This window comes from Chelonus insularis, unplaced genomic scaffold (assembly GCF_013357705.1).
Source record: "Chelonus insularis isolate UGA/USDA-ARS -01 unplaced genomic scaffold, ASM1335770v1 contig_359_pilon, whole genome shotgun sequence".
NCBI lineage: Eukaryota > Metazoa > Arthropoda > Insecta > Hymenoptera > Braconidae > Chelonus > Chelonus insularis.
The window spans coordinates 243,304-267,394 of NW_023276523.1; the positions used below are offsets into that span (position 1 = coordinate 243,304).

Sequence of the window (24,091 nt, forward strand, 5' to 3'; positions counted from 1 at the left end):
AAAATAGTAGAACTGTGTATAATTTAATAGAATCTGGAGTTTTTAATGGAAAAAAGCTACCGGCAAACGCGGCTCTTTTTATATTGAGAGGACTTGTCTATCCTTGTACGTTGATTGATAGACGGCTGGTTAAATGGGCAACCATCTTGTGGCTCGTCGTGTATAAGAATAAACAACGTCCTTTGTCGGACATGCTGACTGAAGCGGAGCCGCCTTTGAACGTGAATCGTGCAATGAATTAGCGACTTGATCGGGACTCTAGTATATCCGATGAGTGCGGACTCTAAGAAGATGAATGGTGAGTGCGTCGTCACTTTGTCTCTGTGCCTTACATTATATATGCTACTATACTGATCCTGTTATTTTATCTTCTATACTTCATCAATATACACTTGCACGTATGACTCACCGGAAGGTGCAAATTCAATGATTCTCATAATATTTTAATGACACGTTGACAGCTAGATGTGTTGTAGAGAAAGCTATGCAAAAAATAACTTTATAAGTAGTCAATTTATTGATGATAAAATATTTTTATCAGTAAATTATAGTCAAGTGAATATTTAATCAGTTTTCAATCTTTTAATGATTATGCTAAGAAGGCGTGAAAAGTTGAGTGGGTGACTTCAGTCTTTTTATTTTTCATGCTCTAATACTCAAGTTGACATCGTGGAAAATTTTTTTTTCATGAAAATCGAAAAAGAATTATTCGTACCAACACCTGTTGGTTAAATTCTTGTTAGTGGACGTCTTCCAGTAACAGTGAGTTCCAAAACCTGATGTTAGGTGGTTAAATGTAAGTAAAGCTTGAAATTTATGAAAAAATAAAAATAATAGCTAAAATTTTATAAATAACTAAAACAAATTTAGGAATTAAAAATCATCAAATAACAATTTTTGAGAGTATAACAAAATGTTTTTTCGAATATTATTTTTACTGTTATTCATTATTTAAAATATCGTTGATTCAATCGATAAAATTTTTATTACACTCCTTTACTCAATAATCAATAGGAAAAACTATTCCAGTGAGATTAAAAAATTTATAAGGCTTTAATATGTTTGAATATATTAACTTTTGGAGAAAAATTTTACTCATTAAAGTTCAATTACTTTTTTTATTTGACATATAGATTCTCGAATGACTCATCACATAAAATAAACAACTTCCTCAAAAAGATACTTTCATGTTTAAATTAAGATTAAAATGGTCCATAAAGTACATTGTTTATATCTAGAAATCAATATAATCGTAAAAATGATTTTACTTTCAAATATGTGATCAAACTTAAATTAATTTCCGGATGAATAAATGTAATATTTATTGAAAGTGTTTATTGATTGTACTCGATAATGCATTTTATATTAATTTAATAATAATCGAGTTATCAACGAGTTTCTATATATGGAAAATGATATGAAATAACAACCATAATTTGACTTTCACGACTCAAACATGATTGTAAAATTAACATGTATTTTGAATATATGCTAATGATGTGCGGAGGTAGAGTAGTAATAAATTTTCGGGTATACATCAGGACCCGAAGATAGTGATGACGTTTGAATGCCAACTAGGATAATTAATCATGCAAACTTAATCGATATTCATCATCTTAATCTCATAGCTTCGATTATTCAATTGTACATTTCTTGATACTAATATCTACTATTGCATTCATTCTCGATTATTGTTCAACGAATAATAACAATAACAACAGTAGTAATCGTAAACACGTTAAATAAAGTATAATTTTCAAAGGCGGGACAGAAACGATATCATTTGGTTCGATGATAACAGCTGTGAATGTTGAGAAATAAAAAGAGAAAAAAAAGTAGCACATATGGAGTTTTGATTGGATATAAGGAGATGAAATCAGAGATGTGTATGAGAAAGAGAAATGCTATAATATATACGAAAAAATTTGAAATAAGATAAACGAATAAGTTATGGTTCGTAGTGTAGAAACCCGGCTATAATTAATGCTAATGGCCGTAATAGCAAATGTTAATGGCAAGTGCCGACTGACTAATCTTAATATATGAGACACTAAAGTCACTTCCATATATTTCCTTCTTAATGCGTATGATAAGATCGTTAGATTAAGATATTATATAGCCTCGCCGATACAAACTAGTTATTGCGCGTTGTGCATCAGCAAATAGGCATATATCACTGCTCAAGATGAAGAGTGATAACGTTGTAGTGAAAAGAGAAGCTACTTGTTTTGTGTACGCATAATCTATGGAATTGAATGTTAATATTGAATATAATGGTAAGAAGTCATTTGTTAGTTGGACTAAGAAACATTCAGATGGAATTATATTATTCATTCACTCTCGAAATTGTGATAGTAATAATGAGGTATTTAAATAAAATTAGCTGTACATTTATTACTTGTAAGATTTAACACAGACTTGAGATTAAAAATCAATAAATTAATAAAGTAATGCTTTCAATAAACTCAACTCAATTAGTTAATTTATGTAAAATAATTCATTCTTTTTTTAATACTGTACAAAGCAAAATTAATTCGCTAAATGATTTGGAAAAATTTCAAATAGTTGATGTTTAGAAATGAATCATCAATAATTGGTTGATACACTGTAAATCTCAGGATTTCACATACGTGTTAAAATAACACGCGTAAAGTGTGTTCAATGTAAAATACCCGTTAACAAACTATGCATGATTTGTAGACACTTTTTATGAGTTTCGTAGTGTGTGAAAAATTTATAGTTTGTTTACGGTATTTAATATTGAAGAGGCTTAGCATTTTAAAAGTGTCTACAACTTGGATTTGCAATGTACTACCAATTAAATCTAGCCTAAATATCAAAGTGTAAACAAGATATTAATCAGTAGCTACCAGCCTCTCATCCTGTTTACAACTGTTCACAAATTACTCTTTAATCAAATCACTCACGTGTTTATTTTTAAACTTTAATCAACAAACATAATTCTTCAATGATTTTTCAAACAATCACTCTAATTGATTTTAGACAATTGATTTGCAAACATTAATTTATCATTGTTAGAATTACCCTACAAGGTGTTCTGAAACAACATGTACAGTTATCATTGATTGTCATTTAGAACAGGATACAACAAAGCTGAATGTTGCTATTCATGGTTTAGGATAGCTGAATGTCGAAGCACATTTGTTTGGCTATTAATCGCGATGGTGTACATGGATGCAGTATATCTCTCGTCCCTCAGCGTATATTCTGCTGTGAATCCTCTCTTCGTATACACAATATAGTATACAGAGAGTCTACAATAGTAGCTCGGATAGTTTGCTTGCAGAAGTACTGTATGCCTAGTTCAGGAGCTGGTGTCAGTGCCGGCGTCGTTGCTGATGGTAGAGGGTGATTTATTCCAGTTGCCCTCGGGCCACCGCCTCTCTAATCTCTTCGTTCACGTCTCCCCGTTAACCCCGCGTTATCCTCTCTGTTCATCTTCTTGACTTTTGGCCTGTACCGCCATACTTCCTCCTCAACGATCTTTTGTATTTTTTTTATTCATTCTCTTAGGTGTTCGCATTCATTTTTTTATCCCTTCTAATCCCATTGACTCCTCTCCTGTACGTTCTAACATTTCTCTAATCTGCACTCACGCTTTTACACTTGTCAACCTTGACAATTTTTTATTTTTATTCTTCATGTATATCTTACGACTTTAATGATAATAAATTACAATTCTCTGCAACTGTGCTGTCGTTTGGAGTAGATTTACAATCGAAATGATTAAGTTTTATTATATGAATTAAGAAATACTTGAAGCAATAAATCATTTTTCAGTCATGAAAATTGTTCGTAGGCCTTAACATATTGGTGTGTAAAAAAAATTATTGGGTTAAAAGAATGATAGGTAATGGTTATATTGTTGGAATAGATATTTAAATAGTTGAAGTTGTTAAAGTAAATTTATCAACCTACGGGCTACTAAAGTTGCAGAAGTAATATAGGTGTAGAAACTGTACAGTCTGGTGACTGTACGTCGATTGACATTCAAGTTTATCTTGTGACACTCGTCGACTCATGAACTGGACAGCTCCGGATACTGAATGTACACAGTATTGGTCATAGTCAACTCACAATATGTATGTACCTATCTGTCTATCTCTGCACGTAATATCGCTGAGTCCATCGTTATAATGGCATTTCTAAAAGAGGAAAAAATTCGATAAATCCACATGAACCTCAGACACTTTATTATTCGATACGATAAACGTTAACGTTTATCATATTTCTTATTCTTCATAATAGTATTAAGCATATTAATCATAAAGTATTGTAAAAATGATGATATTACATGTACTCCTAAATCATGTAAATTAACAGACAGAGTTCTCGAAAAAAAAATATTTCAAAGATAAATTTCTAATGAAAATGAAAAATGACTCTCATAAATATTTGAATATATCTCGTATGATTCATGACTTTTGTGATAGTTTAACAACGAATACGTGCGGAAATATGTGAACTAGGCTATCAGAGCAGTGAAAAGAGGTGATGGGTATAGGGTAATAGGTATACATATAAGAAAAGAGCAACCAATCGTTGTCCTCCCCTGAGATCCTTAGGAAGATATAGGCGGTAGAAACTTGGGATTACAACTAATGGCTAGCTGTCAGAGAGTGGAGGTCGATCATCTATCACCGGCAATTGTTGGCCACCTTTGTTCTCTCATTTCGTCTTTTGACTTTTTTCGTAACTGCTTTTTTCCCCGTAAATCTGCCCTAGATCCTTACATACACACATAAAAATCCTTTTGAATTGCAGAAAAAAAGAAACTGTGGGTTACATGGCACTCCATAAAAATGGAGGGAAAATCAGTGTGACTCTAAAGACTCATACTAATTATCATTACATCAACGAAAACAATTTTCAACTAGCAAATTGTGATTATAACTCTAAATTAATATTAACATTGTATATTTGTATTGTTTTCTTTGATTTAAACTGATAATTATGATATTGAATTGATTCTAAACAATTCAGATGCTATAAAAAATATTGTTTTATAACATGCAACATTTTATTTCACAATTGTAGCATTACAATATTTTTATGAAAATAGCATTAAATAGAAGCAAATTACGAGTAGATTATAGGCAGAATAAAGACAAAAAAGAGAAAAACTTTTTTATTATTGTTCGACTATAATTCGATTATGGTGGAACTATTATCTGACTCTCTTGTGATTATAATTATGTTGATTAGATGACAACACCAATTCAGGAATATTTGTTACGGTGAAAATACTGATGATACATGGCATAAAAAATTTTAATCTCTCCCGAAAACTGCAATGTGCATGCAAAAATGAAAAAAAAGATTTAAATGCGTCAAGTAAAAAAGACAAAGAAGGAAAAAGGAGCAGAAACATTCACAATAGAAAAAGAAAGAGAATAAAAGCGAGATCCGGCAAGTGAATGTAGCGTATGTGATTTAAATGGCGGAGACAGGGGTAGGTCACGTTAGAGCCCACTCTATACGTTTCAAGAATATGAGTTACTGCGTCATATAATTCCATAATTCAGATTCATACCCAGAGTTTATGGCAGACTCAGGGGGGTCCAAAGAAAAAAAATCAATTTAAATGGCTTGTATTCAGTGGGTTTAGCGAAAAAAAACAACTTTAATGACTTGAACCCACTGGACTCAAAGAATATATTTAATAGATATGATGATGGTTTTGTAAGCAATAGGTCACTCAAAATATAAAATTGATTTAAATTACTGGGTCTCAGCTGTTGATATGGTTTGAGGTACATTATTAATGTTAACGCCTTGTATATACATCGGCTTCAGATAATAAAATTATATTGTTATTTATGTTGTACTAAATAAGTGGGTAGAAAAAATTCATTAGTAAAAGCTTGACATTTTGATGAAATTAGATATTTTTTAGTACATCTCATAAAAAAGGGGAAAAGAAATCTGTTATCTGTGTACAATAAAATAATCTTTCTCATGGAGACCAGTAAATTTATCAAAAATGGAACGTTAATTAATTAAAAAACTGATTTCTTAATGAGAGTATTGATGGAAGTATTAAAAAAGCTTCTCTGATATAAAACATTGATTTTTTTTTCAGAAAAACTGAAAAATAATTTTGAAACAATTGTTTATATCAAATAAAATAAATTTCTATAACATATTTATTTTATATTAATAAATGAAAGTGCAGTCCTAATCAATTCTAAAAAATTTTTCTCTGCTGTCGATCATCATTTAAGATAAGAATAAATATTTTGTCGAGAGAAGAGATTTTTCATTTATATTTTTGAATAAAAAAGTATTCTAACGTGAGAAAAAAAGTAATAATGGCATTTTTGTTGTTAGTAGTTTGTTTTTTCAGCTATTTGACTTGAAACTAAAATAGAAAACCAAGTAAATGGTTTAGAAACGTTTTTTTCTCTAATGACAAATAATTATTTTCTGTTATTTCATTTAATTACATAAATACAATACAAAGATAGTAAAAAGTAAAATTACATAAATTATTCCTATGAAATGTCACGGAAGAAAAAAATGATGACTTGTCTGTGAAACCATTGTCTGAACTAACTAACATACTTTTCATGGAACATAATGATACACCTACTAATAAAATCGACAAACTTGAGTGCGAAAAAGAATGATTGCAGAGTAGACTTCAATCACGGAAAAGAGATAAATGATTTAGTCGATAAATACAAAGATCGTTTAGTCAGTAATTTGGCTGGAGGCATTACGGACACTGCAGTCATAAATCGGAATACATATCTCTGTCGTAAAGTATAAATGTAAATCTAAAGCAACGTTGCATTCGACTTTAAAAAAGATGGTCAAACGTATAGCAATGTATACATATATTCTTAACTCTCCTATAGCCTGTTTCCAATTTTATTGTAAATTGATTTACACATCTAAATAGATTCTATAGTCGTAACGTTTAGTTATAGTCTTCCATAAAATTTCAACGACGAATAATTTCAACGACGAATAATTTCAACGGGTGCCAGTGAAATAAACAGAAAAATTATTGTATGAGTTACATTATTATTTTTTATATTAATAAACTATTAATTTATGTAATCGTTTATTGCTCATTTTTATGGATATAAATTTTAATCATTAAGAAACAGTACTCTTGGAGTCATTTTTAAATTATTCAGAGTATTTTAAGTAATTAGAAAGACCAATTAATTCAAATAATTGTTAATTTTATTTATTTTGTGTTTCAAAAAAATCTTCATTCAATTATTGAATTACTTTATTTGATCTTAATCAACAAATTATGCGTTTTTTCAATTGCACTGGAAAATCAATCCGACAATATTTTATATAGCAAAAATCTTTCTGATAAATTGTAAGGATAATCGATTATTATTTATACAATTTTTTTTATTACTCATTTCTACGAGCAAGTTATTTTTCTGAATAATGAAAAGATTTGTGAAGTGATAATTTTTATTCAACATGTATTATAATTAAATGATGACAATCTTGTCACTTTCTTATTATTATTTTTTTTTACTAACAACATATTATCACTTGAAAATATTTAATATCATGTAATATAAAAGAATAGGATATGATTCTATAAGATAGAATTAAACAGAAAAAAATTTGATAAAAATCATAAAGTAATGAATTTAATTATGATAATTGAAATACATAATTTATAACCACTAACATCAATTCTCGTCACGATCTGTATGATGGTCTAAATTAGTTTCAAGTTATATTTTACCGTCAACGTAATAAGAACTTTCCCAATAATTTTATTTGACGTTTTAACACGCAAACAATGAATGATGCGTGTTGCTAATTATTATCTAGTAGAAAATTAGTCAGTGGATTTACACATTGGATATACATTATTGTATTCTCTGGTGGAAAATCGTGGAAATGGAAAATAAACAAAATACCTTATAGCTGAACAAAATATATTCGTTAATCGAGTACTTTTTAATACGATAACTCAATTATTTACGGTTTATTATTTATGAAACATTACTTACATAGATTATTTTTTTTTCTAATTATTTAACCAACTAATATCCATAAATAACATTGCAAAAAAAAATATCCAGTATGAGACCATCTTAAAGTTTGTTTAAAATTTAGGAAAAATATTTTTCACTATTTCTGTCACAAATGTCTTAAATAATCAAAAATATTTCAATTTAATTATTCATTTATATTCTTATTAATTGAAATAATCCTTGAATATATTTCATAAATTTGACAATTGACATCAATTTATAAAAGACAGTTGTTAATTGTCGACCGGACTGAAATTTTATATAAACATTCTGAAGATGCCTAAAAGTCTTTACGAAAATATCAACCCTACGATTTGCAGCAAACCTTATTTCTGCACTTAAATAATCCGTTCTTCAATTACTTTTAGTAAAAATCATCATGAAATATGAGTGCTCTGCAGTGGTCTGGGTGCGACCCGAAAGGTCCACACGACCAACTTCCCAGTGGAAAAAATCAAAAAACAATTTGAATAGAACCCGTTTCCATTTTTTATAACAAATGGAATTGTTATAAACGAAATGAGTCTGTTTTTATTCATTTGATATGGTTAGTTACTTTATTTCAGTAAAATAAAAAATTGTGCGTTAGAAGAATTCAAATATACCTCATAGATCCTTTTTTTCATTATTTACAACAAATTTCATTGTTATACACGAAAAAAGTATGTGTTCATTTATGGCATACGGTTGGTAACATTTTTTTAGTAAACGAAAAAATTATGCGTTAAAAGTACTCATATATATAGAAAGGGCCCCGATTTTTATTGTTTATAACAATTTAAATCTTATTATTCAAATATTACCATGATCAATAATCACTTGTTAGTAACAATGTTCAATTGTTATGAACACAATTCCATATTATTGACTATTATAGCGTCTTTAATGCTGTTTTCTCAATCCTGCCAAAAAAATGGCTTTACCGATTTTCGTGAAAACTTTTTCAGTTCTAAGTTACGTAATTACGCGTCGAATGCAATTGGTCCCACATCGATATCATTTTTTGTTCTCGAGATAATCGAGGCGAAAAATAATTCCGAACGCACGTACGCACATACGTACATACACACACATAGACATCCACGTAAAAACTATCGTATTCAACTCTGGGGACCTTAAAACGTGGAGATATGTCAAAATTAGCGATTCGCAAAATCGGACCCATTACTATAACTTCCCACTGGGAAGTTAAAAATATTTTGAAGTTTAAAAATGTCCTAGAGTTGATGACAATCACTGTAAATCCAAGGTGTGTTACAGTAAACTTATCTACACATGTTGAATGTTAAACTCCATAAATAAACTATAGATTTTAATACGCCTTGAAGTGTGTCAGAAGTGACTATAAAGATCTATAGTTTGTGTGTAGCAATATAACATTGAACATGGTCACGGTGTGTTATTTTAACACACTTTCGATTTACAGTTTAGTTACCATTGAAACTTCAAGTACATCGTTCTTCGTAGAATTACATATAAACGAGGAAATATATATCATGCAACAAACTAACTTAATCTCGATAAGAAATAATTCTCTTGAATAAAGTTATCAGCATCAAACTCATCAGGGCATTTTAGTTCAACTTTTTATTGTAATCATAATTATTTTAACGAGAAATAATGTAACCGGAAAAAATACTAATGTCTATATTTACATGATGGAGTGTAGATATACACGGAGTAAAGAAGAAGGAAAATAAGGGGATGATAATAAGTAATAGGTTGTAATAACTGACATAGTATGAGACATTTGTATAATTCAACAGATATAATTGATGGTTGGTCTCTTCATGGAACGTCCAGTTGCTGGATCGACTCTCTCACATCACGGTATTTTATATATAAATGATATGTGAGAAACAAGGGAATTGCTTAACAAATCATTATAATACTTTTTACACAGAATATATGAATAATAAATAATAAATCGTTTTTGTATTACTTGCAGATGTAGTTGCAGTATTGAGTTTATGACAGTAATTTTCTGTAATTTCTTTTTCATGATTACACTTTATTATACCATCATAATGATTTTATTTTATCCTGATGGCTTTTCTATGGAATATTATTCAAGCAATTAAAATAAAAAAGCCATTCTACATTAATACTCTGTTTTTAATGAATATTTCTTAAATAGTAATGAAAATCAAATAGTGAAGAGGAAATATTTCAAATCACCCACAAAGTAATTCTACTTTTAAAACAAAAAACATTTTTTTTCAGTGTTTCATTATTAAACTTTTATACTGATCTATGTTTTAACAAGTAATCAAAAATATTATTTTAAGCATAAATGAAAGAATTCATTATTTTTTTTAAAATTGCAAATCTCATAAAAAGCAAGTAAATTTAGCCATTAAATAATAAATCTTTGGTTGCTGCTATAAAAAAGGGTGAAGTCTATTATTATTATTTGATGTTTGATGGAGTAGTTGGTTTTTTTTTAGTCTTTTATGTGCGAAAAGGTACTTTTAGTGATTTTTTAATGTGCAAAAAAGGGTCAAACTAAAAAGTTGCGAGTCATTTTTCTGTTTTACGACTTCTCTTGTCGAATTTATTTTTTTTCTCTCCATGGATCTTCCAACAGATATTAATTACGATTGTAAAAAAATTAATGAGAAAATGTGTGTGCAAACAGCTATGATAATTGAGCTAAGCGAATCACTGAGTCAAATTTATATAGTTAATGGAACATATGCTTAGTATCTTTGCCGTGGTCGGCAAGTGATTATTTTTTTTAGATTTTTTACTTTACCATCTGTTTTCAGCTATAATTTGTTAAATGAAATTAGTTTTTTTTTTTACTTAAAAGTGAAAAAGTGTGAAAGATTAATAATTAATTTGTATTTAGATATTAATTTTGGAGGGATTGAAAATGAAATAACGGAAGACTCAATTTAATGAGAAAAATCTTTGTATTTATAAACAAATCAACATAACACAAATAGAGAATCAATTAGATGCAATAAAAAATTACATAATGACATTTATTTATTTTTTTATATAATATAACTTCGGGTTGGATGAGACAAAAATTTATTATAAATTTTCGTTATTATTGATGAAATATAATGCCGTTTATGTAACATTAAAAGATAGTTAGGCTTTGTGAGCAAGTGTCGAAGGCATGGAAAAAATGCCTAAGATTTATGAAATGTACATATTTATTAGTTATTTAATATTATTTTTATTAAATATAATCATTAATCATCATCCATTATATTCAGAATGATTGATTTATTTACATGGCATAATTTCAAAAATTTTTTCCTATGTGCATGATAAATTATTATTCACATTTTTTTGATACAGAATATGCTGATGATACACAATGTTGTATTATTATTTTAAATGTAACAATTTCATTTTTGAAACTTTGGTTACGAAAAAATAGACATTGAATAACTGTCATATGATTGTAGTTATATTTGAAATAACCACATATTTTATTGGTTTTTAAAGAGTTTGTACATACAAACTCAAAGTTTTTATGAACAAATTCACCATAATTAACTTGAGTTATGATTGGATATTGAATCAATTTAATAATTTTCTAGTTGTATACTAAATTGAGCCAAATTATTTTTTAGAGCAAAATGATACGCTCCAATTATGTCGAACGATTTTCGTTTAAAAAATATTTAAATTGAAGAAGATAAATATTTTATTTGTTGATTGTGTTTATGAACTTAATAGTAATAATGATGACCCAATTCTTTATGACATATCATTTTGTTAATTTTTAAAAATTCGTTTGACTAAACTGATTCTTAATTATTTGAGTGTTTGGATAGAAAAATAATTATTACTAGCTTTTAACAATTTGTCAAAAGTTAATCAATAAAAATAACATTATTATTAATATTATTCATTTATATTCTGAATGCTAAATATTTTAACATCTTTGTTTATCTGACATCGATTGTAGATTTATTGTATTAATACTTTATGAAAAAATGTTTAAGCATTTTTTTTTATCAACAAATCAATCGATACTTGTTAAGTAATAGCATCAAATAATTTAAACAATTGAAAAATTATAATATTTGATAATTAAAAGTATTTATTTTCTTTATAAACTAATATTACTGAATGAATTTATTAAAATACTTCAGGATTATTAAAAAAAAGTAAGCAAAATATGACATAATATACATATGTTATTTTTATCTCATATTTCACAGACAAGTTTTTACTAGAAAAAAAATACAACAGACAGGATCGCTATTATTACAAGCACGAACCCGGTAAAATCACAGTTAGACATTTGAACCCAGTGCAATTGGATGTTAAAAGTCAAGTAGCACTCAGTGATGAAGGCTGGAAGTAGCGCCAAGTCGTGGACCAGTACTGTAGAGGGAGTAGGGTGATAAGTATGGAGGTAATGATGCAGCAACAGCCACAGGATGTGGAGGAGTTGGAGGTATTGTTAGTCCAAGAGAGGATAACGAGGGTGGTAATAAAGGGGAAGCTTTTCCATAAGGGTGATAACGGGCTGTCGCTAGTGGACTTAAAGGTGGAGTGGGATACGTCCTAGAAAATAAAGGGTGATTTGGAGGTAGTCCAGCAGCTGTTGGGTTGAAAAAGGATAGAGCAGCAGCAGTATTGATAGATGGATCACTTGATACACTGGTGTGACTTCTCAAATGTTGAAGCAATTCTTCGGAAGTGGAAAATCTCTTGCCACAGTATGAAGTATCTCCAGCAATCCAGTTGCAAATGTAGGGTAGTTGTGATGCTGCTGCTAAAGCGGCTAATTGTGCATGTGCATAGGCAGCCATTGCATTGACATGAGCAGCAGAACCCACTGATCCGTACAGATTTGTAACGGGTTTGTGATCACATTGAACACAACCAGCAAGACAGGATGGGTTGGGGTTGTTAACATTACCAATACCGACACTAGTTGTTGTGTTCACTAATTTGCTGTTTGTAGACGCTGTCGTTGTCGTAGCGGTTGAACTTGCCGCAAGTAGATGAGAGTTAAGCTGACAGCCGGTGCAGTAGGGATCTCTACAAACAGGAACGAGGCTTTCTGTTCCAGATGAGTTTTTTACACGTGCATAGCTTAGAAATGAATTTCCCAACCCATTTTTCAATGTAGCGTGATGCTGAGAGACTAATGAGCTTGCCATTACATCAATAGGCAGTTGGGGTGGGTAACTGAGATAAGCTGAAGAAACTGCAGCTGCTGTTGGTATACTTGAACTGACACTTGAACCAGGTTTAAACGTCCCTAGAGGGAAATCCTTGATCGACGGATCAGTAATTGTCAGCGAGGGGCTGAATGTTGGTTTTAGATAAGGAGAACTATCACTTCGTGGAACTTGGTAGATTTGCGATGATGAAATGTCTGAACTGCTGGTTCTTGATGCCGGTGATTCACGAGTTTGTTCATTTCCATTTGGCGTAGCAGTTTTACGACCCTGAGGAGTAGTCGCCCTTGCTGATGAAGCACTCTGATTACTCGAACATCGTTTACTGCTATTTCCTGGTGTTCTTGATCGACCTGACGTTGATTGACTTGAAGGTGCTCGTACAGGTTCTTCAGGACTGGATGTTTTGTCTCTGGTGACACATGACTCATATGGTTTAAAGCTGGATTTCACAGTCTCTGATGCATTAATATTAGCATGAGGGGACGATTTGTCTTTCGACTCAAATTTTTCTCCAGTTTTTGATGGTTTGTTTAAATTTGATTTGTCCAATGATGTCAGCAAAGGTTTTGATGATGTATCTGCTCCGATTTGACTGCATGTTTGAGCTAGTAGAGCCAATGGACTCTTTTTAGCATCCAACTAGAAAGATAACAGGTTTAATTACTATTATTGCAAAATATTTCCGTCTATATTTTTGGATTTATTGAATGGAGTAAAATAGTGAGATATCTATTCACCATCATTTATAAAATGATAATAATAATTTATTGAAAAATATTCATACCAGGCGTACTTTGTGGTTTTTGTTGATGCTATGTGTATAAGTTAGTTTACAGAACATTAATTCAAAAATTATATATTCATATATTGTGTTTAAAATGCATATATGTATATAATAGTGTTTTACAAATTATTCATGTATTCCCTCAAAGAGGTATTTTCGGGTATACATTAACAAAATATACATTTTGTAGAGCAAAGTATAATTTGTAACGAAAATTTCAGTAATCTATCTGATGATACATCTTATTTGAATAACCTAGTTATTTTTTTGTACTACTAAAAAATCACATTTATTAACAATTCATTCATTTACGTGATGCAGGATGCACAACTTTGTCATAATTTTCCTGGTATTTAGATATGGAGTTTATGGAGTTTTTTCTCTTCTTTACAACGTATTTTAAACAAAAAGTCATTAAAGTAAATTGTATGTTACAATATGTCATATGCATTTATGAGTTTTTACAATTCAAATAATACGATCATGCAAACGTCGCGATATGAAATAATTTTATGTATTACTTTTAACCTTTTACCAGTGCTATTTTATAATTTATTATTTTTGAAATACTAGAATATAATTCAATATGAACATCAATTTATCATTACATTTTTAATGATTTATAGTAAGTATTCTACTGAATCAATCAACAATTCTATTGAAAATACTTAATTTATTTAACTACAATTTAATCGACATAATTATCTTCAGAAAATATTGATATTAATTTTCATTTAATTTTTCAGTTAACGTATTTTTCTCGCAAAATGGAGTATAGATGAATGAATTAACGAACTCTCTTAAAAAAGTAATTCTATAAAGTAGCTCGTTTACAATTAAAATAAATGTTAAAAAAATTTCTTAGCAATTAGTTTGATTTAAATAAACAAATTACTCGTTATAGATAATGTGTATAATTAATGATTAAAGCAGAAGAGATATGATAATGTTAGCTAATAGAAGATAATCATTTCAAAGAATAAATAATGAATGTTCTATAGGCACAATAATAATCTACTACATAATTAAATTTTCATACTAAATATTAAAATAGTTAACTAACCGTGGTTGGTAGTGGCGTGAGGTATTCCGGACGGAGATACTGATTTGCATTGGACATTAACATTTTACAAAGAAAACTCAATTAATCAATTCATCAATGATTTATTGACACATTTGTCATACACAAGTTACCCATTCGATTATATCTCTACAAACTTTTCAAACTAATCACTACATTCCAACCAACACTGTTCACTGTATGCATATATTATATAAAGATAAAGTAAATGAATTAATTGTGGTGTTTTTTTTTATTTTCAGATTATCTGACAACAAACATATAAATCCGGACTTTTCACTAATTCTTTTATTTTCCATCTGCAATATTTATAAATAATTACTTAAACTGAATTATTTATTTCATATCCAACTGATTTTCGCTTCAATTATTGTTTGTTTTATTTTTTTTTAATCCTTTAATTAGTTAAACTCCATTCACTGCATAATTGGTTCTTTTAATTATTAAATGTTTAAACAGTGGAATAAATAAATACTCATTTATTACTAAATTTAATAAACAATTTTAAACAGAGTTTCATTTATTTTAATTAATTTTTTTTTACATGAAAAAACACAAAAAGTAGTTAATTTACACTTCTATGATGTTTGACGGCGATGAAAAGTAGTAAAACTGTTAGCGACTAATTATAAGAACCTACAACAATCCACCAACAAACTTGTCAATGCGGACTCCAAGCCGTGACTGTTCTCCAGTTGGAAGTCAAGCTTTCTCGTTTCACCCCACTACTCTAGTGTACTGTGACTCCACTGCTGATGCTTCTCCTTCCCCAACGAGTCCCCAGGGAAACCTCCCCCACTGCGCACCATGAGTTCTTTCCCCTACGGCCACCACGACACGGTGTCGGTCGTGTCCCGGCGGTCGTTGTTGGTTCGCGCCCTGCCGACACTTTTACCGAGCACAACCGACCCGGCCAACGACGTGTCAACTTGCATGGAACCCCTAGTCTCTTTCTCTTCACCTCCCTTCATCTTCAATCTCTCCTTCACCTATTTTTTTGCTCACCCTTTGTATCACCTTCAATCTTATAGTTATTACTATCATCTTTACAATATACTCATTATCTATTTATTTATACGTTGTTTACTAAAAAGTTTTTGCGATTAAAGTTTGATTGTACTTAACAGTTTCTGAATTATTAAGACACAGTCATCGAGTTTAAGACTTCACCAAGTATCCATAAAATTTTATTAAATATTTTACATTGAAACTAAATAAGTTGCCTTAATTTATAGAATAATGGATCATTATCGAGAATGCAGCCAATGTTGATGTCTTCATTTATACTTTTTTTTTATTAAAACTTTATTAACGAATTTATTTATTATTTATTAGTAATTGTAATTAATTTTGAAAGTTTCTAAAGGCCATTAATAAAACCCCCTTGAATATTTAACTTTATTAAAGAATAAGAAAAATTTTGAAATTCTTCTTTTATTGGGAGCACAGAATATCTTAATATTCTCTCATTAACACTCGCTATTAAGGTGAAATTTAATTGATGGATTAATTAATTATTAAATAGTCATTTAAAAACCAATGGACTACATCCGGTATTGATTATATTAAAATTTAATCTAAACTAGGGAAAATAATGAGTTTTCTAAATTTAAAACTTTAATCATAATTTTAACCCCATAGGGCTATATCTAATTCGATTTGAATATATTATTGGATGGTTAGAAAAATACTATTTTAAGTATGATAGTTGAAAAAAAATGATTTTAATGTGTATATTTACATTAAAAGCTCGAATAATAAAAGTTTTATTGATAAAAAAAAAGTGTAACAAAAAAATTTGTCATTCAGAGTGATTTACAATTGTTTTATCAATTTATTGGTACAAATTTTTCAGTTTCTCTGTTATTTCATCCTTTTCACTACTACGCGAATAATGTGGTTAAAAGAAATCTAAAATGCACTTTTTATTCAATAAGCACAGAATCAAAGCTTTGTAACCAACAGCTATTAAGCTGCAAATTATTTTTTAAAATTTTCAATCATTCATCAAAGTGTAGATTTTGTAGTTATTAAAGCTGTATTTATCTAACTTGAATTGATTTATAGATGAATATTCTATTTGCAAAAATCTATTGTATATAAGTTATGATGAATTACAACTTTCTGAAAACTACATGAAGCCTACATATTTTTCGTATTTAAATAATACACCTTGGTTGAAAACTCAAACAAATAACTTCCGCTATTTACTTGAAAAAGGAACAGGAAATGTACAGAGTTTAAACAATTTTTTTTAGAATAACAGACATAAAATATCATTCATATAGTTTTTCCAGAGCATGGTCATAGTCAATATAAAGAATTATGAAAAATAAATAGGTCATAAAGATATGACCGGAGAATACATAGATAAATCTGGGACAGTTACATGAATGATAATAAATAAAAATGGTAATAAAAAAAATTCTTGTCTTCTTCTTCATCATCATACTGTCTTGACGTTGATCATTTATAGCACGGTTGTAAAAAAAAGTAATTCTTTACGATGTTAATTAAATTGTAATCTCTTTTATGTTCACCGGCATAGTAATAAAGTGGAAAATCAAAATGATATAATAATCTTGTATCTTTAAGTTAGAACTACATATAGAGATTTATTTTTAACGTTTATATGTGCAAGTGTACATATGCGACATGTAAGTAACAACCTTCTATTACTTTATACCTTCTATTAAGTAGCTCTTTTTTATAATAGTTGATACACTGTATTTGGTAATGTATAATAAAATAAAAACAGATCTGAACTTTGTTCTCTTTATCAAGTGAAATATATATTTTTTTAGATTTACTATCATTTACTGTTATTAGAGCAGTAAAATAATGAGTTATGTTTGATGATTGGCCTTTATATTAGTACCAAAAAATTAATTTTTTTTCTAATGAATTAATAAAATTTATGTCGTTAAAAATATTATAAGAAATAAAAGATATTTAGTGATATATTAATATTCTTACAAACGAATTTGAAAAATTGTTATTTAAACTATCGTTTATTAAGAATTAATTTCTGAAATTGGAGCGGAATTGTTTTCATGGTAATAAACATCATTTAACAATATTTAATTATAAAAATTCTAAAAAATGAATTAATATGAATTCACGAAACATTAATCAGTAGGTATAATATATATTTATTGATGACAATAATAATGATTTTGATGATAACAGAAATAACAACAAATGATTACACTTATTAAAGAGTAAACAGAAAAAATCGATGAAACAGGATAAAATGTTGAATTGTCACTCAGGACACACTACAGTTGATTGCGAATAATTATTCATGTATTTTTTACCACATGTTATATATTACAAGCTAAGTCAAATCCTGTCAACGATGCACAAGTTTATATTCTCTGCGTCAACAATGATAAATGGATTTATATTATGAATTTTGATCGTAAAGTATAACAATATCACATTATTCGAGGAAGAATGAAAAATAAAACTTGATATATGATGCATGTGATAGTTTTACTATATAGTGCATTTAGAGGAGGGGTGAAAATCGACCATTTTGTGGGATGTCAATGATACTTTACTTGCCCAAGAATGAAAAAATATATATGACAATTGACAGGGGTGGAATTGATTGATTGCCACTTCCAATCAAGGTCTGTTGACGAGCCACATCAAAAATGGTTTTTCATCTTTTTTTTTGGTCAATATTTATCCAGACAGTCTTATACATATATTTTTAGAGAATAATTTATTAACAATATCGTTGAATGGTATTTTTTAAATTTTTTAAATAGCCCTCGGGTGGTTTTAAATATTCATTAACATTGGCTTCAACATTTTTTAACAGTCAAAATATTTTTTCCTCTGGAAAAAATAGTCTTTGATAACGAATAGCTCTTTAGAAATTGGTTTTTATTTTTATAGCAACAAATAACTTGATTATTATTGATTGATGATTTTGTAAAAAATTTTTAATTAATTCAAATTTTAAAAATAAACTTAAAACCATATTTATTTAATATAAAAATTTATCAATATCTATTTATGTTTTTTTACATCAAATTTAATAGTGTCGTTTTGTTTATGATTAATTAAAGCCTCAAGGGAGAATAAAATAAATAAATTAGTTACACCAATAGAAATACTGATACAGATCTTGAGTAATACTGAGCACAAAAAGTACACGTGTGTATTGAGAATATTGTTATGTATAAAGAATATATTTTTGTACATACGTCTATATATAAAAGTCTTAGCGTGCTATAGATCATTTGCGCCAGACAATAACGTATTTATTAGCTCAGGGGGATGTAATCTATAGACCCGCTGTCGGTTAACCCTCGGAATTATTTATAGCTTGTGAAAGTGCCACACATATAAAGTTTGTCTTACCAAAAGAGACTATTAAGGGATGAGATCACTGACGTACCATTTTGATGCCGCATTCAGACGTGTTTATATGATGAGATCCATTGACGTATAAAGTCACTATAACATTGAAAGTTGAAATATGGATATTACTCAACAATCATCCCTTAATCCATGCAGATTGTAATGCACCCCCGAGACCACAATTGTAGGATATTTACTCTGATGATATCGGTGGTGATAAAAATTAATTTATAGACATGCTTTATGTGATGATGTTGATAAATGCCACTATGAATGTTCGTTCTGTCGTGGGTATCCAACATATATATTTTATATGTTATTATAGTTTCATACAAGGACTAATGCATGTGCCTCTTTCGCACGCCTATAACTACTAGCTTTACTTTATTGCTTTTTTAAATGACCTTTTATTTATTTCATGTACTTCGCTCACAACTTTTACTAATACTTGATTATTATTTCTTCGAAGTTATTTATCATTTTGAAATGTTCTATAAGTCTTAAAAATTTTTTTTTCATTGTGTCTAATTCTAGGGTTTGCATTATCTGTTATTTATTCATTTGGTAATGAGAAAGAAAGAACATAAAGCATATAAGTTTAAATGTAATTATGTCGTATTATACAGATCAATAATTTATGTGCATGTTTTATATTTTGGTAAATAATTTTCTACGGTCTGTAGATCATTTTGGAAACCATTGAATTAAATTTTTTACATCAAATCCAAAAATGTACAAAAGAAATTTAAATTAAAAAGTAAAAATTTCATCGTAAGAATAATTTCCTTTATTCCATTTCATCGTAAAGTCTTTCTCTTTTCAAATTTATTACTTTCCTCACATATTCAAAGCCGGCAAATATAAAAATATACTAAAATTTAGAAAAGGCTTTATCAACAGATGATTTCTTGCTCATTTTCATGGTAAATTTTTATTTAGAACTTCTGTCAAAGTTATAAAAGAAGTATGTAAATGATTTTTCCATCAATTCTAGTGCTTCTGAGAATGGAATAATAAAACAAAACTAATTATTGAATGGTCAGAAAGAGCAAATATATTTTCTTGTTCTTTTGTTGTCACTCTTAAGTCACTGGTAGGTTTGTATAATACATATAATCATAAATAATGTACAAGCAATTTTCCATGTAATTGATGGTCCGTTGCATAATAGTTAGCGAACGGAACCGCTCAGTTCTGATGTTAGCTGGAGCATCCTGTAGGGCGTAAACTCAACAATACCTTCATCATGGTGTGCATTGTTTGTCTCGACCGAGAGTTGGCCAAGCTGATTTACTGCACACTGAAACGAGTCAACGTCGCGTTTGTCGAAATGGGTCTCAATGCGGGCAGAGTGTACGATATGTTGACGTCTGTACTCGAGGGCTTTCTGTGTACGATATGTCGATGCATAGCCACGCAAAGAGCGTGTTTGAAGATTTCCAAGCGGGCTAAATCTCACTATGTATGCGATGCTGCAGTATAAATTTATTCGACTGATATTTCAGCTCACTTATTTATGGGATTTGGTGCATACATCTTTTGTCATTCTAAAGACAATATCCGAAAAAAGTTTAGTGTTTGTTATTCATGACGTAAAACACAAAATATATTGTCGATATATCTTGATGTATATTATTGTCACTGAAAATTATATTGCAGTGAATCTTACTTCTGCACATGTCTACCTATTGTATGATGGTAATAAAACCTTTTATTCATATTTATTTACGGCGAATCAATAAAATGAAAAATAATCTAGAGAAAAACAATAATATTACTGCTTTTAATCGAAAACAATTCTCTACTCCACAACCAATATTTCGCAATGTCAATTTTTCTTCGATCCAAATTTTTATGAAAGATCAAAAAAAATATTTTCATTAAAATTTAATAAACTAAAATTTTTAATTAAAACGTAAGTTAAACCAAGTTAATTATCTACTTGGGAAAGATTTAATGTAAAGTTAATTAATTATTGAATTCAAACTTTCATGAACATTTTGCATTTAAGTTAATTTTCCACATAAAGAATTATCGTGAAAACATTTTAATAAAGTATTTATCGTTTGTAAAATGATTTCAAAAAAGTACATATGTCAAATAAGCAAACTTATAATCCCTCGGGTGGAGCTATTCACTCCAGTCTTTCATCGCTTACATAGCGAAAACTATGATAGATGGAACGAAAGTGCATATAACCTTTTTTGTAGAAGACAAGTTACAAGTGTTCTACTCTGAAATTGATAGTTTGAGCATAAGGAGTGTCTGAAGATGTGTTCTAAATTACCCCCCTTACATAAGGTTAATAGTTAGATAAAAAAGATTCTTGCTAAAGAAAAATATTAATGATGTCACAGATATTCAAAAAAAAATATACATTTATCAATAATAAAAAAAATATATATATTGACTCAAGAAAATTTGAATCCAATAAGTGAGAACTAAAGTAGAAAATAGTACATGGCACACTGAGGGAAGAAAATTAGACCACTCGTTTACACCCTCGCCTTCGACTCAGGTTGTAATTTTAGCCGTGGTCCAGTCTAATTATCCTCCCTAGGTGTGAAACGTACCACTGTAAAAAGTAAATTGAAAATTCTACGATTTTAACTTACAACTGTACATGAAATTTCCTAAACACTGTCAATAACTTTTTATTTCATAAACAACTGTAGAATAATTCTATGTCCTATACAGATATTCAATGATGTAGAGTAAAATTCGATATTTTAGTTGAATTTTAATAAATGTTATTGAAATTTACTCATAAAATTTAAAATTCATCTATATTGACTGAAAATTACAACATATGTATTAAGTATTTTTCAATGTGCAAATTGAAACACGCTTAATGCCGGTGAGTTGAAAACCTTAAAAGTTTTTCGTTAATATTTCTGCGCAATCCTGAATAAAAATAAAATATTTCTATTTTAACAACTAACACAATAATAGAGGTAATTGTATTCTTTGAATCCCAACAATGAATTCTTATAGTCACCAAAATATTTTCTGATATGTTCATTTGACATATGTTTATATGTCATATATAATTAAAATAATTTTCTAGATAAGTCGATAACCGAGTAGGTTAAAGCACTGAATTTAGTGCACACGAGTTGACGGTCGTAGGTTCGAATCTCCCCCAGGATAAAATTCACTACAATATGGATTTGTCGCAGTATTTTCACAAGCTACACGGAGAAAAATGAGGAGTAAATTTTACTTCTAGCGTGGTAGCTTCTACTCCAGTGCCTGGTCAATATATGAATGACTATTCTTCGGAGTAAAAGCTACTACTACTCCGTGGTAACAATAATACTAGTCTGGGAAGTAAACCATACTAGAGTATGGAGTAATTTTTACTTCTTAAGGAGTAGTATATACTCCTAATTTTACTTATAGAGCAAGTAGAATTTACTACAAATTAATTACTTAATTATAATATACATATAATAGCTTTAACTCCATAGATAAGATGTATAGGGTTTAGCGGGTCTTTCGATGGGTAGACAGAAAAAACAGTAATGGCTAAAAACTAACTAATAAAAATAATTTGAATAGTTGAAAAATTATTTATTTTAGATGATAAATATGTTAAATACCAATTTTACGTGTACGCAGTTTAAAGATTGCGGGAAATGCTGATTTAAGACCTAAGTAAAGAATATTCTTCTATTGGGGAGATTCGAACCTATGACTGCTTAACGCACGCAACTGAAACGACTCTTTAGCCCGCTCGGCTATCCAAAACAATTGAATATAATTTAAATTTTTATGTACACATAACAATAACAAAGTTAGGCTACCAAGCGGTGGAGTAAAAATTCGTCCATCAGGAAGTAAAATATACTCCTTGATGGAGTATATTTTACTAGATAAAAAAGTAGAATGTTTGACGAAAGAAAAGGAATCGTCGATAGTTTCAAAATTACTTCTAGTAGGAGTAAATAATACTACTCAAGGAAGTAAAATCTATCAAATTCGAAGTAAAAAATACTAAAAATGATTTACTATGATTTAGGAGTATTGTTTACTAATATGTGGAGTAATATTTACTATTCAAGTAGTAAATCTTACTAGAAACGAAGTACGAAGTACTAGAAAAATTTTACTCCCTCCGTAGAGTAAAAAGTACTCCTTCATTTTTCTCCGTGTAATGTTGTCCACTCTATAATATGTCAACAATAAACAAATCTTAAAATAATCTAAATAATTTTTTATTTTATTTTTAATAAATAAATATCAGGGTTACTTTTAACTTAAAACTTTCATCTCTTGCATAGGGTAATTTTCAATAGATGTTGAGTAAATTTCAATGTACGTATAGGATGTACAGAAGTAAGTTTCAATGCTGAGTATATTCAATTTAGTTTTCAAATATTTAGTAAAATTACTATACAATTGTACATGCAAAAAACTTTTGTAAAATATACATTTAAATTACTATAAAAATGTTTCATAGTGGACTATTTAATTGTCAATTTAGAACGATTCACTGAAATAAAAATATTATTAAAATCATTAATTAGATAAATTTCAATACATAAATTGATAGACGAGATCTAAATGACATACATACAAGATTAGAAAAATAAATCGAGTTAAAAGAACCTAATTAATGAATTTTCTTTTTAACATCAATTTCACAAATTAT

At 29.0% G+C, this 24,091-nt stretch overlaps 1 protein-coding gene across 1 annotated transcript; it reads right to left on the reverse strand.

Annotated features, from left to right (window-relative positions):
• Window positions 1-12,204: 12,204 nt before the first annotated feature.
• Window positions 12,205-15,735, reverse strand: LOC118067009 (zinc finger protein Elbow-like). The gene is made up of 2 exons (XM_035083516.1): window positions 15,046-15,735; window positions 12,205-13,837 (listed from the first exon to the last, which is right to left on the reverse strand). Exons 1-2 carry the CDS (start codon window positions 15,106-15,108, stop codon window positions 12,347-12,349), a joined length of 1,554 nt encoding a protein of 517 aa, XP_034939407.1. The 5' UTR covers window positions 15,109-15,735; the 3' UTR covers window positions 12,205-12,346.
• Window positions 15,736-24,091: the final 8,356 nt, after the last annotated feature.

Coding starts and splice junctions, on each gene's coding strand:
- LOC118067009 (XM_035083516.1), bottom strand. CDS start 15,108: ATGTTAATGTCCAATGCAAATCAGTATCTCCGTCCGGAATACCTCACG. Junction 13,838..15,045: donor TCACGCCACTACCAACCACG/GTTAGTTAACTA, acceptor TTATCTTTCTAG/TTGGATGCTAAAAAGAGTCC.